This window comes from Oncorhynchus nerka, linkage group LG20, assembly GCF_034236695.1.
Source record: "Oncorhynchus nerka isolate Pitt River linkage group LG20, Oner_Uvic_2.0, whole genome shotgun sequence".
In the NCBI taxonomy this organism is placed as follows: domain Eukaryota; kingdom Metazoa; phylum Chordata; class Actinopteri; order Salmoniformes; family Salmonidae; genus Oncorhynchus; species Oncorhynchus nerka.
Window position 1 is genome coordinate 32,478,857 of NC_088415.1, and position 12,211 is coordinate 32,491,067.

At 42.5% G+C, this 12,211-nt stretch overlaps 1 protein-coding gene across 3 annotated transcripts in view; it reads left to right on the forward strand.

Annotated features, from left to right (window-relative positions):
* Positions 1-1,426: 1,426 nt before the first annotated feature.
* Positions 1,427-12,211, forward strand: part of LOC115102292 (beta-catenin-like protein 1) — a 43,360-nt gene continuing 32,575 nt past the window's right edge. The window contains exons 1-3 of one of the 3 annotated variants that reach the window (XM_029622092.2): positions 1,427-1,560; positions 4,393-4,578; positions 9,860-9,966. In XM_029622092.2, the coding sequence (XP_029477952.2) occupies positions 1,531-1,560; positions 4,393-4,578; positions 9,860-9,966 (323 nt within the window). In that variant the 5' untranslated portion in view covers positions 1,427-1,530. The remainder of the gene's footprint in view (positions 1,561-4,392; positions 4,579-9,859; positions 9,967-12,211) is intronic. The other 2 variants (XM_065005416.1, XM_065005415.1) reach the window with 2 other exon arrangements.

A 12,211-nucleotide genomic window follows, 5' to 3' on the forward strand; every position in this document is an offset into this window, starting at 1 on the left:
GCTGGCCTTGTTTTATTGCTTTAGGAGGGAGGTAATAGAAAAACTACAACAACCAGAGGGCCATAAAAATCGTTGGTAATTAAGTCTCTGGGTAATTATTTTCAGCCAAACATTAATTTTACAGGTTTAATAGATGTTCCAATGGTTTCCAGGGCCAAGTGCCTTGGGCCTGGTTTGTAATGCAGTACCATTAATCATGGGTTCTTTCTCTGACTTTAAGTCTTCATAATAACAGTAACAATGTTCTCTTATGTCTTCGCAGGAAAGTTTCAACCAAGCAAAACACCCAGACAGGACAAAGTAATATAGCCACGGAGAACATTAAAATAACAATTGTGGACTCCTTGAAATGGAAAAAGCCTACATTAAATTTAGCATTACCACACACTGCTCATCATTCACGGCCGCCAAGGTTATGAGAGATGTCACCTCCAGCAGCGTTTCTTGGAGCCTTTATGGTATATTTACCATCTCAAACACAGCATGTGTAGTGTGATGTAAGACAGATTTTAATTACCTACATAGCAGGGGGTTTTGGAGACACTGCTGACCGTTGACCATAGCCACTCACACTTTTCTCCTTCTTTGTTTATCAACACCTGTTTATCAACACCCTGCTTGGCTTTTATACAGTAGGGTCATCTTCACTGGATTGGAAAGAACAACCATATTTTCCATCAATTGTAACAGCGTCATGAAGTGTGAGTATTTTGCCTTGCCAAAGTGCTTGTGTTTTATAACTTAGAATTTTACTGCCCGTCTCCTCTCTTTTCCCTTGTGTTGCTAGCATCGCAAGCTTGACTGGTTTACAATGGCCTCCTGTTTGGATATTGTTGCTATTGCACTACTGTCACAGATCGCTGGTCACAGTGAAGAGTGACAACATGGAGGCCCCTGCCAGACAACACTCATAAATCCCGAATGATGCAGATTGAAAAGGTGGTTTTCTGCTTGTCTCACATGCAGCCTTGCGCTGAATCTTTATTTCTCTTTTATTTTCATTTTACAGACACTCTGTTAGAGGACCTACAAGGCTGTATAGAGTGTATTTGTGTGTGACTGTGTGTATGCATGTGTTGCATCATGCCATAGTTGCTCTGTAATTATTTTTGAATTAATGACAGTATTATGATTATGCAATTACAATGCTGCAAATCCTGAAAATAAAATAAAGAAGTCCTGTAAAAGTTACCACCTGCATAATTATCGTATAACAATAAATGTAAATTCAATCTCACTCTATAGTATCTGTGCAACTTGTAAAGTAAACAGGAAAACGTGTTACCTCTTAATTTATGGGGACCTACAGCTAAGGTCCTTGGAATGTCAAGTCCCCATCAGTTCCTCAAAGCAAGTCTCCTCTTAAAAAAAAAAAGGAAAAAAAAAGTACCCTCTTCAGAATATCACGACAACGAAGTGCTTTACGGTAACATTTGCTGTTTTAAGTTTGTAGCGGGACATTGCGAGGCTGACATAGCCACTATTCATTGTTGGTAACTGTAACGTTTGCCCGAAACTTAACATTTCGTCATGGACGTAGGCGAGCTACTGAATTATCAGGTAATTAGCTGGTTAGACATATCCTCATATCCTAGCTAGCTAACTTACCGGTAACGTTAGTTAGCTAGCAAAATAAGGGTGCTGTAAACAGCGTATTTGACTCTAGCCCTATAGTTACGTTGTTAGCTAACGTTACTGGCTAAAATGATTGGTATTTAGCGAATAAACCAAGTTCGCTTAGCTAGTTAACGTTGTGACAAATTTAAGAAGTTGGCTATCTGATTTCCAGTTAGCCTAAAAAACGTTAGCACATACAGTTAACAAGTTACTGTAGCTAACTAACTACAGTATCTAGCTAAGCTATCTTGTGATACAAACGCTTGCCTAATTTAGCTCAGCTGAAGATATTTGCTATTTTTTATTTTTTCTATCTGTGGCTCAGCCTTGTTAGCTAAAGTAATGTTGCTTTCGAGGAATGTAATTTCTTGAGCACACTACATGACCAAACGTGGGCATTAATATGGTGTTGTATAGGGTTGAGGTCGGGGCTCTGCACATGCCAGTCAAGTTCTTCCACACTGATCTCAACAATCCATTTCTGCTTGTACCTCGATTTGTGCATTGGGGCATTGTCATGCTGAAACAGGAAAGGGAATTCCCCCAAACTGTTGCCACAAAGTTGTAAGCACAGAATCATCTAGAATGTCATTGTGTGCCTTAGAGTTAAGATTTCCCTTCACTGGAACTAAGGGGCCTAAATTATGAACAAGCAGCCCCAGATCAATATTCCTCCTTCACCAAAACTTTACAGTTGGCACTATGCTTTGGGGCAGGTACAGTGGCTTGCGAAAGTATTCACCCCACCTTGGCATTTTTTTTCCATTTCAATTTGGACTATTTTGTATCTGTCCATTACATGAAATCCATATAAAAATCCATTTAAATTACAGGTTGTAGTGCAACAAAATAGGAAACCTGCCAAGGGGGTGAATACTTTTGCAAGGCACTGTAGTGTTTTCCTGGAATCCGCCAAACCCAGATTCATCTGTCGGACTGCCAGATGGTGAAGCGTGATTCATCACTCCAGAAAACTTGTTTCCAATGGTGACAAGTTTGGCATTGCACGTGGTGATCTTAGGCTCGTGTGCAGCTAATCGGCCACGGAAACCCATTTTGTGACACCCCGACATACAGTTCTTGTGCTGACGTTGCTTCCAGGGGCAGTTTGGAACTCGGTAGTGAGTGTTGCAACCGAGGACAGAAGATTTTTACATGCTTTAGAATAGAGGTCGACCGATTATGATTTTTCAACGCAGATACCGATTATTGGAGGACCATAAAAGCCGATGCCGATTAAAAAATATATATATAATAATAAATAAATAAAAAAATAAATATTTATTTTATTTTAAATTTGTAATAATGACAATTACACCAATACTCAATGAACACTTATTTTAACTTAATATAATACATCAATAAAATCAATTTAGCCTCAAGTAAATAATGAAACATGTTTAAATAATGCAAAAACAAAGTGTTGGAGAAGAAAGTAAAAGTGCAATATGTTCCATGTAAGAAAGCTAATGTTTCAGTTCCTTGCTCAGAACATGAGAACATATGAAAGCTGGTGGTTCTTTTTAACATGAGTCTTCAATATTCCCAGGTAAGAAGTTTTAGGTTGTAGTTATTATAGGACTATGTCCCTCTATACCATTTGTATTTTGTTAACCTTTGAATATTGGATGTTCTTATAGGCACTTTAGTATTGCCAGTGTAACAGTATAGCTTCCGTCCCTCTCCTCGCTCCTCCCTGGGCTCGAACCAGCAACAAAATGACAATTAGCGCGCGCTAACTAGCTAGCCATTTCACTTCGGTTACACGAGCCTCATCTCGGGAGTTGATAGGCTTGAAGTCATAAACAGCGCAATGCTTGCCGCACAACGAAGAGCTGCTGGCAAAACGCACAAAAGTGCTGTTTGAATGAATGTTTACGCACCTGCTTCTGCCTACCACCGCTCAGTCGGATACTTGTATGCTCAGACTATATGCAACGCAGGACACGCAAGATAATCTAGTATTATCGTCAACCATGTGTAGTTAACTAGTGATTATGATTGATTGTTTTTTATAAGATCAATTTAATGCTAGCTAGCAATTTACCTTGGTTTACTGCATTTGCGTAACAGTCTCCTTGTGGAATGCAACGAGAGAGAGGCAGGTGGTTAGTGCGTTGGACTAGTTAACTGTAAGGTTGCAAGATTGGATCCCCCCAGCTGACAAGGTGAAAATCTGTCCTTCTGCCCCTGAACAAGGCAGTTAACCCACGGTTCCTAGGCCGTCATTGAAAAGAAGAATGTGTTCTTAACTGACTTGCCTAGTTAAATAAAGATTAAATAAAGGTGTGAAAAAATAATAAAAAATCGGCAAATCGGCGTCCAAGAATACTGATTTCCGATTGTTATGAAAACTTGAAATCGGCCCTGATTAATTGGCCACCCCTCGAATTCGGCAGTTCTGTTCTGTGAGCTTGTGTGGCTAACCACTTCTCGACAGAGCCGTTGTTTGAAAGGTGGCATCCAATGACGGTACCACATTGAAAGTCACTGAGCTCTTCAGTAAGGCCAATGTGTTTCTGTGGAGATTGCATGGTTGTGTGCTCAATTTTATACACCTGTCAGCAATGGGTGTGGAATACACAGATTTGAATTTGTCCACATACTTTTGGCCATAGTGTGTATCAGAAAATCAAGTGCTATTGCATGTAAAGATGAATGCATTTGCTACATTATTAACTGTTTGCTTGGATACATTGCAAGTCCTTATGACTTGACATCCCTGTTTTGATGTACCTGCTCAACATGGTGTTGATGGTGTGATCTTCATTGTAGCCTGACAGGGGGGCAAAGCGTCTGCGGGATGATGATGATGATGATGATGGTGATGACCCCAGAAGCAAGAAGGTTGGCAGAGACCTGGCCAGACGCCTGAAGAGTGACTGTGATGACCCGAGTAGTGACAGGAAGAGGATACTGGAGAAACTCATGGATGATGATGAGGACGCAGACGACCAAGAGGTCGGCAAAGTTTTACTGACATAAAATCAATCAAATCAAATTGTCATATGCACCGAATACAACAGGTGAAATGCTTACAAGCCCTTAACTAACAATGCAGTTTAAAAAATAAGAATAAGAAATAAGAGGAACAAGTAATTAAAGAGCAGCAGTAAAATAACAATAGCAAGACAATATACAGGGGGTACCGGTAACGAGTCAATGTGCAGGGGCACCAGTAAGTGGAGGTAATTGAGGTAATATGTACATGTAGGTAGAGTTATTAAAGCGACTATGCATCGATAATAACAGAGTAACAATGGTGTAAAAGAGGGGGCAGCAATGCAAATATTCTGGGTAGCCACTTGATTAGATGTTCAGGAGTCTTATGGCTTGGGGGTAGAAGCCTCTTGGACCTAGACTTGGCGCTCCGGTACCGCTTGCTTGCCGTGCTGTAGCAGAGAGAACAGTCTATGAGAGTCTACGACTAGGGTGGATGGATCATTTTTAGGGCCTTCCTCTGACACCGCCTGGTATAGTGGTCCTGGATGTCAGGAAGCTTGGCCACAGTGATGTACTGGGCTGTACGCACTACCCTCTGTAGTGACTTGTGATTGGAGGCCGAGCGTTGCCATACCAGGCAGGGATGCAACCAGTCAGAATGCTCTCGATGGTGCAGCTATATAACCTTATGAGGATCTGAGGATACATGCCAAATCTTTTCAGTCTCCTGAGGGGGAATACGTTTTGTCGTGTCCTCTTCACGACTGTCTTGGTGTGCTTGGACCATGTTAGTTTGTTGGTGATGTGGACACCAAGGAACTTGAAGCTCTCAATCTGCTCCACTGCAGACTTGTCGATGAGAATGGGGGTGTGCTCGGTCTTCCTTTTCCTGTAGTCCACAATCATCTCCTTAGTCTTGATCACGTTGAGGGAGAGGTTGTTATCCTGGCACCACACGGCCAGATCTGTCGGTGATCAGGCCGAGTACTGTTGTCATCGGCAAATTTAATGATGGTGTTGAAGTTGTGCCTGGCCGTGCTGTGCCGAGTGAACAGGGAGTACAGGACGGGACTAAGCACGCACCCCTGAAGGGCCCCCGGTGTTGAGGATCAGCGTTGCGGATGTGTTGTTACCTACCCTTACGGCCTGGGGGCGGCGCGTCAGGAAGTCCAGGATCCAGTTGCCGAGGGAGGTGTTTAGTCCCTGGGTCCTTAGCTTATTGATGAGCTTTGGTGTTGAACACTGAGTATTGAACGCTGAGCTGTAGTCAATGAATGGCATTCTCACATAGGGCATTTGCAAATTGGCTACATAAGTGAGTGTTACTGGTCGGTAGTTGTTTAGGCAGGTTACCTTAGTGTTCTTGGGCACAGGGACTATGGTAGTCTGCTTAAAACATGTTGGTATTACAGACTCTAACAGGGAGAAGTTGAACATGTCAGTGAAGACACTTGCTAGTTGGTCAGCGCATGCTTGCAGTACATGTCCTGGAAATCCGTCTGGCCCTGTAGCCTTGTGAATGTTGAGCCTGTTTAAAGGTCTTACTTACTGAGAGCGTGATCACACAGTCTTCTGGATCAGCTGGTGCTCTCATGCATGTTTCAGTGTAATTTACCTCGAAGCGAGCGTAGAAGTAGTGTAGCCCGTCTGGTATGCTCGTGTCACTGGGCTGCTCTCGCCTGTGCTTCCCTTTGTAGTCTGTAATGGCTTGCAAGCCCTGCCACATCTGACGAGCAGAGTCAGAGTCTGTGTAGTACGATTTGATTTGGTCCTGTATTGACGCTTTGCCTGTTTGATGGTTCGTTGGAGGGCATAGTGGGATTTGTTTGGTCTTAGTGCCAGCATCCGTCTGTGCTGGTAAATGGACCGCTACAAAAAATACAGATGGTGTGGTCTACAGCTTATCATGAGATACTCTAACTCAGGCGAGCAAAACCTCAAGACTTCCTTAGATATTGTGCACCAGCTGTTTACACATTTACATGGTACGCCACCCCTTGTCTTACCAGACGCCACTGTTCTATCCTGCCGATAGAGCGTATAAGCAGCTAGCTGTATGTTGATGATGTTGTCGTTCAGCCACGACTCCATGACGTGTAAGATGGTTTTTAATGTCCCATTGTTAGTTTAATCTTCCTCGTAGGTTGTCGATTTTATTTTCCAATGATTGCACATTAGCTAGGAGAACGGAAGGCAGTGGGGGTTTATTCGATCGCCTACAAATTCTCAGAAGTCAGGCCCCCGCCCTCTTTTTCTCCGTCTTCTCTTCACGCAAATAACGGGGATTTGGGCTTGTTCCCGGTAAAGCACTATTTAAAAAATAAAATAAATAATTACATTATTTCACCTTTATTTAACCAGGTAGGCTAGTTGAGAACAAGTAAAGCATAGCAATTTGACACATACAACAACACAGTTACACATGGAATAAACAAACATAGTCAATAATACAGTAGAACAAAAGAAAACGTCTATATACAGTAAGTGCAAATGAGGTAAGATAAGAGAGGTAAGGCAATAAATAGGCCATGGTGGCGAAGTAATTACAATATAGCAATTAAACACTGGAGTGGTAGATGTGCAGAAGATGAATGTGCAAGTTGAGATACTGGGGTGCAAAGGAGCAAGATAAATACTGTAGGGGGATGAGGTAGGTAGTTAGATGGGCTGTTTAGATGGGCTACGTACAGGTGCAGTGATCTGTGAGCTGCTCTGACAGCCGGTGCTTAAAGCAAGTGAGGGAGATATGAGTCTCCAGCTTCAGAGATTTTTGCAGGTCGTTCCAGTCATTGGCAGCAGAGAACTGTAAGAAAAGACGACCAAAGGAGGAATTGGCTTTGGGGGTGACCAGTGAGATATACCTGCTGGAACGCGTGCTACGAGTGGGTGCTGCTATGGTGACCAGTGAGCTGAGATAAGGCAGGGGCTTTACCTAGCAGATACTTGTAGATAACCTGTAGCCAGTGGGTTTGGCGACGAGTATGAAGCAAGGGCCAACCAACGAGAGCGTACAGGTCGCAATGGTGGGTAGTGTATGGGGCTTTGGTGACAACATGGATGGCACTGTGATAGACTGCATCCAGTTTGTTGATTAGAGTGTTGGAGGCTATTCTATAGATGACATCACCGAAGTCAAGGATCGGTAGGATGGTCAGTTTTACGAGGGTATGTTTGGCAGCATGAGTGAAGGATGCTTTGTTGCGAAATAGGAAGCTGATTATAGATTTAACTTTGAATTGCAGATGTTTGATGTGAGTCTGGAAGGAGAGTTTACAGTCTAACCAGACACCTAGGTATTTGTAGTTGTCCACGTATTCTAAGTCCGAGCCGTCCAGAGTCGTGATGCTGGACGGGCGAGTAGGTGCGGGCAGTGATCGGTTGAATAGCATGCATTTAGTTTTACTTGCGTTTAAGAGCAGTTGGAGAGCTGTATGGCATTGAAGCTCATCTGGAGGTTAGTTAACAAAGAGGCACCAGAAGTATACAGAATGGTGTCGTCTGCGTAGAGGTGTACCAGAGAATCACCAGTGTACCAGAGAATCACCAGCAGCAAGAGCAACATCATTGATGTATACAGAGAAGAGAGTCGGCCCGAGGATTGAACCCTGTGGCACCCCCACAGAGACTGACAGAGGTCCGGACAGATTTGACACACTGAACTTTATTAGAGAAGTAGTTGGTAAACCATGTGAGACAATCATTTGAGAAACCAAGGCTGTCGAGTCTGCCGATAAGAATGTGGTGATTGACAGAGTCGAAGGCCTTGGCCAGGTCGATGAATACTGCTGCACAGTAATGTCTCTTATCGATTGTGGTTATGATGACGTTTAGGACCTTGAGCGTGGCTGAGGTGCACCCATGACCAGCTCTGAAACCAGATTGCATAGAGGAGAAGGTACGGTGGGATTCAAAATGGTTGGTTATCTGTTTGTTGACTTGGCTTTCGAAGACCTTAGAAAGGCAGGGTAGGATAGATATAGGTCTGTATCAGTTTGGGTCTAGAGTGTCTCCCCCTTTGAAGAGGGGGATGACCGCGGCAGCTTTCCAATCTTTGGGAATCTCAGACGATACGAAAGAGGTTGAACAGGCTAGTAATAGGGGCTGCAACAATTTCGGCAGATAATTTTAGAAAGAGAGTGTCCAGATTGTCTAGCCCGGCTGATTTGTTGGGGTCCAGATTTTGCAGCTCTTTCAGAACATCAGCTATCTGGATTTGGGTAAAGGAGAAATGGTGGGGGCTTTGGCGGGTTGCTGTAGAGGGTGCCGGGCAGTTGACCGGGGTAGGGGTGCCAGGTGGAAAGCATGGCCAGCCGTAGAGAAATGCTTATTGAAATTCTCAATTATAGTGGATTTATCGGTGGTGAGTGTTTCCTAGCCTCAGTACAGTGGGCAGCTGGGAGGAGGTGCTCTTATTCTCCATGGACTTTACAGTGTCCCAGAACTTTTTTGAGTTTGTACTACAGGATGCAAATTTCTGTTTGAAAAAGCTAGCCTTAGCTTTCCTAACTGCCTGTGTATATTTGTTCCTAACTTCCCTGAAAAGTTGCATATCACGGGGGCTATTCGATGCTAATGCAGAACGCCACAGGATGTTTTTGTGCTGGTCAAGGGCAGACAGGTCTGGAGTGAACCAGGGACTACATCTATTCCTAGTGCTAAATTTTTTGAATGGGGCATGCTTATTTAAGATGGTGAGGAAGGCACTTTTAAAGAATAGCCAGGCATCATCTACTGACGGGATGAGGTCAATGTCATTCCAGGATACCCCGGCCAGGTCAATTAGAAAGGCCTGCTCACAGAAGTGTTTTAGGGAGCGTTTGACAGTGATGAGGGGTGGATGTTTGGTCGCAGACCCATTACGGATGCAGGCAATGAGTAATCGTTGTTCTTCTGTCCAGAAGTTATTTTCGGTGGTAAGATACGGTAGAAGCAACATTATGTACAAAATAAGTAAAAACCAATAAGTTGCAAACAAACTAACAGAAAATAACCCCACCTCTTTCAGGAATACCTAGGATAGGATAAAGTAATCCTTCTCACCCCCCTTAAAAGATTTAGATGCACTATTGTAAAGTGGCTGTTCCACTGGATGTCTTAAGGTGAACGCACCAATTTGTAAGTCGCTCTGGATAAGAGCGTCTGCTAAATGACTTAAATGTAAATGTAAAATCAGTTGATTAGGAGCACTTAAAACATCAGCCATCTTCTCTCATGCGGTGTTAAATGTGCTGATCTTCTTCCTAAAATACTTTTTTGTTGTCTTGGTTACACTTTTCACAAAAGGGCACTCTGTTTTCAGGGTGAACCAGTGGATGAGAGTTCGGTGAAGAAAATGATCCTGACCTTTGAAAAAAGGTCTTACAAAAACCAAGAGCTGAGGATAAAGTTCCCAGACACCCCGGGGAGGTGAGTTAATGAGGGACATTTATACGTAAGGCTGTGACGGTCATGGAACTTTGGATGACTTTATATTTGAGATTCTTCAAAGTAGTCACCCTTTGCCTTGATGACAGCTTTGCACACTCTGGGCATTCTCTCAACCAGCTTCATGAGGTAGTCACCTGGAATGCATTTCAATTAACAGGCGAGCCTTGTTAAAAGTAAATTAGATTTTCTTTCCTTAATGTGTTTGAGCCAATCAGTAGTGTTGTGACAAGGTAGGAAGGAGAAGAGCCCTATTTGGTCAAATATCAAGTCCATATTATGGCAAGAACAGCTCAAATAAGCAAAGATAAATGACTTTAAGAAATGAAGGTCAGTTAATCCAGAAAATGTCAAGAACTTTGAAAGTTTCATCATGGGCAGTTGCAAAATCCATCAAGCGCTATGATGAAACTGGCTCTCATTAGGACCGCTACAGGAAAGGAACACCCAGAGTTACCTCTACTGCAGATGACAAGTTCTTCAGAGTTAAAACCTGTTATGGCAAGGCGTTCCCCGAGGGGAACTCCACCCCCCCCATTCAACTAAAAAGGTGGCGCAGTGAATTCAAAAATATTCTTTAGAAATATTTAACTTTCACACATTAACAAGTCCAATACCTCAAATGAAAGATAAACATCTTGTTCAACTACCCATCATGTCAGATTTTTTAAATGTTTTACAGCGAAAACACAACATATATTTATGTTAGACCACCACCAAATCAAAGGAAAAACGCAGCCATTTTTTTCAGCCAAAGATAAAATCACAAAAGCAGGATTAGAGATAAAATGAATCACTAACCTTTTGAAAATCTTCATCAGATGACAGTCATATGACATGTTACACAGTACATTTGTGTTTTGTTCGATAATATGCATTTTTATAACCACAAATCTCGGTTTACATTGACGCCATGTTCAGAAATTCCTCCAAAATATCCGGAGGAATTATGGAAAGCTACGCCAGATAACAGAAATACTCATCATAAACTTTGACTAAAGATGCATGTTCTACATATAATTAAATATACACTGGTTCTTAATGCAACCGCTGTGTCAGATTTTTTTTAAACGTTACGGAAAAAGCCTAACATTGCAATAATCTGAGACAGCGCTCAGACGTAACAGTATTTCTCCGCCATGTTGGAGTCAACAGAAATACGAAATTATAACATAAATATTCCCTTACCTTTGATGATCTTTCATCAGAATGCAGTGCAAGGAGTCCTAGTTCCACAATAAATTGTTGTTTTGTTCCATAATGTCCAAAACTAGTGTCCAAGTAGCTGCATTTGCTATCACTTTCAGCTCACGTGCCCAAAAACTGACTGCTGGTCCAAGATAACTCGCACGAAAACTTCAAAAAGATATATTCCAGGTCGAATAAACTGGTCAAACTAAGTAGAGAATCAATCTTCAGGATGTTATTATCATATATATCCAATACCGTTCCAACCGGATCATACGTTTTCAGCTGGAGCCAAATTGAACAGCGATAGCACCCACAGAGAAATGCGCCACAGGAAAATGGCATTCTGTCGGGACACTGACTATTTCCCCTCCCATTCGGTCAAGGTTAACAGCAAATGCTCCATTCTACTTTCTACTGAATGAGGACATCTAGTGGAAGGCGTAGGAAGTGCTTCCAGATCCATATCTTGTTGGGAAAGGAGGGGGCGATGATGTCAAAGCTGTCCCAACTTTCAGAATTTCACTTCTTGTTTGGAAGATTGCCTGCCCTATGAGTTCTGTTATACTCACAGACATAATTCAAACAGAGAAGTTTTAGAAACTTCAGAGTGTTTTCTATCCAATAGTAATAATAATATGCATATATTAGCAATCTAGGACAGAGTAAGATGCAGTTCACTATGGGCACGCAATTCATCCAAAGTGAAAATACTGCCCCCTATCCTCAACAAGTTTTAACTGCACAGATTGCAAATAAATGCTTCATAGAGTTCAAGTAAGACACATCTCAACATCAACTGTTCAGAGGAGACTGTGTGAATCAGGCCTTCATGGTCGAATTGCTGCAAAGAAACCACTACTAAAGGACACCAATAAGAAGAGACTTGATTGGGCTATGAAACACGAGCAATGGAGATTAGACAGGTGGAAATCTGTCCTTTTGTCTGATGACTCCAAATTCCAACCCCCATTTCTTTGTAAAACGCAGAGTAGGTGAACGGATGATCTCTGCATGTGTGGTTCCCACCGTGAGGCAT